Source organism: Mesocricetus auratus, unplaced genomic scaffold (assembly GCF_017639785.1).
Source record: "Mesocricetus auratus isolate SY011 unplaced genomic scaffold, BCM_Maur_2.0 contig_4772_pilon_obj, whole genome shotgun sequence".
In the NCBI taxonomy this organism is placed as follows: Eukaryota; Metazoa; Chordata; class Mammalia; order Rodentia; family Cricetidae; genus Mesocricetus; species Mesocricetus auratus.
Genome location: NW_024430135.1, coordinates 20,917 through 28,057, shown reverse-complemented (window position 1 = coordinate 28,057; position 7,141 = coordinate 20,917). Strand labels below are relative to the sequence as shown.

Below are 7,141 nucleotides of genomic sequence, written 5' to 3'. Positions count from 1 at the left end.
TGATAGTGGGTTCTTGTTGAAATCATAGAGGGAAACAGACTCTCAACTTAAAGTCTACAAGCACTCGGGACCTAACATAGCCTGAAAGAAGCCTTAACTGATTAAAGAAGTTGTCTATGACAGCTACATTATGACAGCAGAAAAGGAAAAAAACCAATAAGGTGTATACATTTTGTGGAAATGGGGGTAAATCCTGTATACACACTAGTTGAATAACCCCTTCACACACTGTACAGTGTGATGGTCACTCAAAGATGTCATAGGAACGGTCGGTGCCAACAAGCGCCTTTAAGATCTCAAAAAAATCGAGAAAGAACAGAACAAATGGTTGAGGTAAGTTACAGAACAGCAGGAAGGAAAATAAGACATAAGGAGGCAAACTGTGGGCTGGAGAGATGGCTCAGTCGTTAAAAGCACTATCTGCTCTTCCAGAGAACCCGGGTTCAATTCCCAGCACCCACATGGCAGCTCACAGCTGTCTGTAATTCCAGTTCCCGAGGACCTGACACCTTCGGACCAATGCACATAAAATAATTTATTTTTTTTTAAAGAAGACAGCAGGCAGGTCTCTGTGAGTTCGAGGCGAGCCTGGTCTACAGAGCGAGTTCCAGGACAGCCTCCAAAACAATATAGAGAAACCCTGTCTTGAAAAAGCAAAAAAAAAAAAAAAAAGAATACTGAACAAATGAAACACAAAGTGAAACTTGATCGTATGTTCTGAGTATTAATAACTGTGTGTGACGTGAACTCCCAAAATGAAATAGTAGCAACAGAGAAATGAAAAGGGGGGAAACTGTGAAAACTGGTCCATTGGTATTTTCATTTATGCACACTGAGAAACTCAATGGCCTTTGCTGAGTTATCTCTCCAACCCAAACTTCTTTTATGTTTTAAGTAGCAATCTTCCAGGCCTTTCTGTTAATTGTTGTTGCATTTTATAGACCATCTGAAGTGCCTACAGTTACATTTTGAATATATTGGGGATATCAGCCTTTGGTTTGTGATGTGATATTTATTCTAGCTCTCACTTCACTGTCATGAACTGGTTTTTTGTCTTTTCCTTTTCTTTATCCCTCCCCGCCATTGTTTGTGTCCTGAATACCCTGCTTGCATGTCCTTCTTCCCTCACAAATAACACGACCCCCTCACTGTCTTTTGAGCACTTCTGACATAGTATACGACTAGATATCAGCTCGTTTTATGCTCACAGCGAGTGAAACTGAGTGTAGTGAAATCAAACCCCAACAGTTGCTGTTAAGAATGAAAATTGGAATGAAATTTTAAGGAATGTCATTTAAAACCACTGACCTGAGTACCATTTTTTTGTCACGTGCTGTGTTTGTATGGAGTCATGACTTTTATTCCTCTATTTATAGCTGCTCGCTAATTACACTGAATGTTTCCTGCCACCTGAACATCGTGGCTGGTTCCCAGTGCTTAGTAGAGCCTTACATTTTGTGCATCTCAACCATGTTTTTTTAAATTTTATTTTCCAGTTTAAATTTAGATAAGAATCAAGGTTGCTTCACAAGTCAGTTCCAGGTCCCTCTCCCATTCCCTCCCTTCCTCCCGTGCCCTCCCCCCCTCCCGTTATCCCCTCATTTCTCCAGGGAGGGTGAGGCCCTCCATGGGGGTGTCCATAGTGTGTCATTTCATATAGGGCAGGGCCTAGACCCTTTCCCAAGAGTTCAGGGTGAGAGTGCAACTCACATTGTTCTATTGGAGTCCAAAGTCCGTGTGTATACTTGGGATGGGTACTGATCTGCTGTCCAAGGCTCAATAGATTACCTAGGCCTCTTCACTGACACCCAGATTCAGGGGGTCTTGATCAGTCCCATGCTGGCTTCCCAGGCTAATGCCTGGGATTCAAGAGTTAACCTTTGTCTGGTCAGCTGTTTCTGGTGGTTAAACCAGCCCAGTCTTAATCCCTTTGATCATCAGTCCTCCCTCTCTGTTACTGGCTTTCTTGAGTTCAGCTCAGTACTTAACCAAGGGAGTCTGCCTCTTCTTCAATCAGCCACTAAATAAAGTTTCTGTTTCCCAGACTCTCTGGCCATAGGATTGTAGGCTGGCACTCCCCAGATCTATGTCTAAAATCCATATATGAGAGAGTACATGCCATGTTTCTCTTTTTGTGACTGGGTTACCTCACTCAGGATGGTTTCTTCTAGTGTCATCCATTTGCCTGCAGATCTCATGATTCCATTATTTTTTTCTGCTGAATAGTACTCCATTGTGTAGATGTACCACATTTTCTCTATCCACTCTTCAGGTGAGGGACATCTAGGTTGCTTCCACGTTCTGGCAATTACAAATAAAGCTGCTATGAACGTAGTGGAACAGACATCTTTGTTGTATGAATGGGCATCTTTTGGATATATGCCTAAGAGTGGAGTTGCTGGGTCTTGTGGTAGGTTTATTCCCATTTTTCTGAGGAATCTCCACACTGATTTCCAAAGTGGCTGAACCAGTTGGCACTCCCACCAGCAATGGAGGAGTGTCCCCCTTTCACCACATCCTCTCCAGCATAAATTGTCATTGGTGTTTTTGATTTTAGCCATTCTGACAGGGGTGAGATGGTATCTGAGAGTTCTTTTGATTTGCATTTCCCGGATGGCTAAGGATGTTGAGCACTTTCTCAAGTGCCTCTCAGCCATTTTAGACTCCTCTATTGAAAACTCTCTATTTAGTTCTGCAGCCCACTTTTTAATAGGGTCCTTTGGTGTTTTGGAGACTTGCTTCTTTAGTTCTTTGTAAATTTTGGAGATCAACCCTCTGTCAGATGTGGGATTAGTGAATAATTTTTCCCATTCTGTGGGCTGCCTTTTTGTCTTGCTGACTGTGTCCTTTGCCTTACAGAAGCTTCTCAGTTTCAGTAGGTCCCATTTATTAATTGTTGATCTTACTGCCTGTGCTACTGGTGTTATGTTCAGGAAGCTGTCTTCTGTACCAATTCATTCAAAGGTACCACCCACTTTCTCTTCTAAGAGGTTCAGTGTGGCTGGATTTATGTTGAGGTCTTTGATCCATTTGGACTTAAGTTTTGTGCATGGCGATAGACATGGATCGATCTGCATTCTTCTACATGCCAGTCTCCAATTATGCCAGCACCATTTGTTGAAGATGCTTTCTTTATTCCATTGTATATTTTTAGCTTCTTTGTCAAAGATCAGATGTTCGTACGTGTGTGGGTTAATACCCGAGTTTTCAATTCAATTCCATTGGTCTACCTGTCTATTTTTGTGCCAATACCAAGCTGTTTTCAGGACTATAGCTCTATAATAGAGCTTGAGGTCAGGGATGGTGATGCCTCCGGACGTTGCCTTGTTGAACAGGGTTGTTTTGGCTATCCTGGGTCTTTTGGTTTTCCATACAAAATTGATTATTGTTCTTTCAAGGTCTGTGAAGAACTGCTCAACCATGTTTTTATGAGAAAAAAAACATAATCTTTATCATGGGGCTTTTGTCAGAAGAGTATTGGGCAATCATCTTGTCATCCCCGAGAAGCCAGCAGCAAATGCTTCCAATGAGTGTTAGACAAGGTTATGGATTTGTGAGGCGCAGGGTGACAGCCACCAATCAGGACTAACAGCCCCGAGAACCAACCCCTGAGCAGTCTTCACGCACAACCTGGGTGCTGAGGAAAATACCAATGTCTTTGGTGTAGGACTGATTCTGCTGAAAGATGGGGGATGGAAATTTTTTTAACTCAGAGAAAAAGGGGTGGAACAGTATTTATTCGTATTATATGAATGGACTTTGAGAGCCCACTCCACACACAGGGACACTCTCAGCCTAGACACATGGAGGAGGGCCTAGGTCCTGCTCCAAATGATATGACAGACTTTGAAGATGCCCCATGGAAGGCCTCACCCTCCCTGGGGAGCAGAAAGGGGATGGGATAAGGGATCACTGGGGGTCAAGGGAGGAGGAGAGGGAAAGGGAACTGGAATTGACATGTAAAACAAGATTGTTTCTAATTTAAATTAAAATTTTCTAAGAGAAAAAGAGTATGAAGGCAAAAAAATAAAATTATTGTCTAATTAAGATAGATTTTCCCAAATGGAGCTTGTCGGAAGGACATTTATCCTTCAGATACACTGGATAATTGACAGAGACATCTCTGGTGGGTTTTGATATACGCTTGGGCTTCATAGTCATGAGGGTAGATGGTGCATATCCTCACCAGAGCTGGGCATGGTGAGTCTTCCACTCTGCTTGTGCCCCAGAGCTGTGGATTCTGCTACACAGTGGTACACTGAAGGCTACTAGTGGACACTGGATGCTAAGCATCCTGCTTACAGCTGGACTCAACATACATGGGCACACATGCTTCCTGTGTGCAAGGCTTCCATGGCTTCATGGAAGAACTCTGAGTGCAGAGTGTGCTTAATAGCCCTTGAGGCGTTGACAACTGTCTGAAAACCTTCCACTGAAAGGCTCTTTGCAAGCTGGATGATGCCTCTCAGTTCTGAAAGAGCAGCGAGTCTTTAACTCCCCTTTCCTCCCACACTGACTTTTCTGAGGCAGGAAGACAGCTTGGGAATAGAGTATTCCAGTCACATGTGTTCAAGCTCTCTTTGCCTGGGTTACAGGCAGTAACAGAGCTGCCTGGCCATTTGAATGCCTATCACCCATTACTGTTTGCTAGTTACTGTTTGCTAGTTACTGTTTGCTAGTTACTGTTTGCTAGTTACTGTTTGCTAGTTACTGTTTGCTAGTTACTGTTTGCTAGTTACTGTTTGCTAGTTACTGTTTGCTAGTTACTGTTTGCTAGTTACTGTTTGCTAGTTACTGTTTGCTAATTACTGTTTGCTAGGGTGTTTACTGGTGCTCTAATGTCAGTGTGCTCTAACTATAAGGAACAAATATGTAGCTTGTACGTTTGTTGCTACAAGGTAACAGAATTGAGACTCGAAATGGCTAAGGCATTTTTGAAATGGCCCTCCCGCTCCTCCCCCCCAAATCTGGGTCACAAAGTTTCAAAACTGCAACATGGTTTTAATCTTGTTCACTGAGCTGCAACGGTGCAAAGAGCAGGTTGTGTCCAGGGCTATGTAAACGTGGGAAGGGAAAGGCCTGCATCCCTCTAGTCTGGAAGCAGACATGAAGATGCACTCGATACTAGGTGTGCCTCGGGCTGTTCACGGCTCACTGTGTTGTTCTTGTGCCTGCAGAACTATTCCCTCCTGGACATGAGGGCTCTGCCACCGGTGATGATCACACTAAACAATTCCGTGTACTGGCAGGAGTTTGAGGACCCCTGTGTCTACGAGTGTCTGGATGGCAAAGACTGCCAGAGCTTCTTTTGCTGCTACGAAGAGTGCAAGTCGGGCTCCTGGAGGAGAGGCCGCATCCACATCGACGTCTCGGAGCTGGACTCGTACTCCTGTGTCTTCTTCCCTACGTCCTTCCTGCTGTTCAACCTGGTCTATTAGGTTGGATACCTGAACCTTTAAGTCACTGCTCTGGACTGGAGTACTTGATTTACGTTTTCCCTGTCCCCACCCCACCCCCACCTGCAGACAAGTAGTGACGAACAAAAACATACCAGGGAAGGACACCACTCGAGTTTGTTCTGTTACCTGTTAGCAGCGTGGGAAGTACCGGGAAGGTATTCCTTATAAATATTTCACTCACACACGCTCACACGCGCATGTGTGGGCGCACAAACACACACACACACACACACACACACAGCAATTGCATTTTAAAGTGATATTCTTGCTGATCCCCTCTTCAACCTGTAGTTTGAAATCTATGGATGGCCTTCTTGGATACCAGAAATTGCCAGTCACCATGCAAAGACACCCGTAAAACACGCAAACAAATACCAGAGGTTCTCTGAGGCCCTCCCCCTTACGTGTGATCCCTCTGTGGTCCTTGGCACCAGTGCCTCTGTGTGCCGTATCTCCCTTAGCGGAGATGCCCTGTGCTGACCCCACTCTGAGATCCAGCTTGAAGGGCAGTCAGCTGCTTCGGGTCCCTTCCTCCGTGAGGTCTGCGTGCTCAGTGCTGCTGTGCCTAGCGAGCCAAGCATCCCTCCTCCTGGCACCCTTTCTTCCTGCCTGGGAGGTGCTCTTACATATCAGCCACGAGTTTCCATCCATGGGGAGAAAACAGGAAACGTGACTTTTAAAACTTGTTGCTGAGGCCACAGCCTCTGTTTGTCTCTTAATCTCAAAAAGGCATAACCTTATGGCATCAGCTGTATTTGTACGCTGGGTTCCTGGACCCAGTCGCGTTTCAAGTTATAGTTTCTGTAAGAGCTGTGTTTGACAGGATCAGGTCTGCCTCAGATGATGAGTGTAGCTTTTTTTTTAATTGTTAGGGGTTCAGTAACCTTCTTCATCCTGCAAACAAAGACATATACCCATGGATAGGCCTTTGTTTTGAAAATGTATTCCAGAGCGTGAAATAACGTAGACAGCATTTAATCATGAACATTAACATTCAAGCCAAATCGACTTTAGATGCAAAAAAATGGGTAATGGTTATCTTCAATTACACGTTTTGATGACCAAAAAAGTTATTTTATACTTTGGAAAATGGATACATAGCAAAATCCCAAAGATACATAGCCTCCCCCCAAAAAATCAATTCTCTTTTGATATTTTCATAACACTAGATATTTGCTTCTTGATATTAGTTCTTTGCTATGACCGGATGTTCCCCTGCACTTCCGGTCCACGACCCTGCTGAGATGTGCTCTGTTGGCAACACACAGACCATTGCTCTCCTCAGCAGTATCTCGGCGTTAGGCGTTATTACAGCCTTCACCGTACAACCCCCCTGTGCTTTCTTTGCTCTCCCAAAGCTGAATTCGTTTTATCCAGTCAGTAGTTTCTCATATATGTACTGTATGATGACATAGAAAAAGTAAAATGTTATATAAGTAGCATATATAAAAGCAGCGATTTCACACAGGTTCTTAGACGTACTTCAGGAAAGGTGACGGCTGTGGAAGAAAGCAGAGACACTGAACTAGACGTTTTGGCTGATACTTCCTAATGCCGTTGCGTGTGATGTTGAGTGTGGAAACAGGCACAACCGCTCAGTTGAAAGGGTAATGATGGCCGTCTGTGTGTGTGAGAGACCGCCACTCTTTCCTCCTGAGGTTTCAGCTAGTGAACCACTGGTT

The 7,141-nt window shown here is 44.2% G+C and overlaps 1 protein-coding gene across 1 annotated transcript; it reads left to right on the top strand.

The window, feature by feature from the left end:
- The first annotated feature begins 20 nt into the window (after positions 1–20).
- LOC121138033 (gamma-aminobutyric acid receptor subunit gamma-3-like) lies at positions 21–5,553 on the top strand. The gene is made up of 2 exons (XM_040740870.1): positions 21–333; positions 5,178–5,553. The coding sequence occupies exons 1-2, from the start codon at positions 241–243 to the stop codon at positions 5,436–5,438; spliced, it is 354 nt and encodes a 117-aa protein (XP_040596804.1). The 5' UTR covers positions 21–240; the 3' UTR covers positions 5,439–5,553.
- Positions 5,554–7,141: the final 1,588 nt, after the last annotated feature.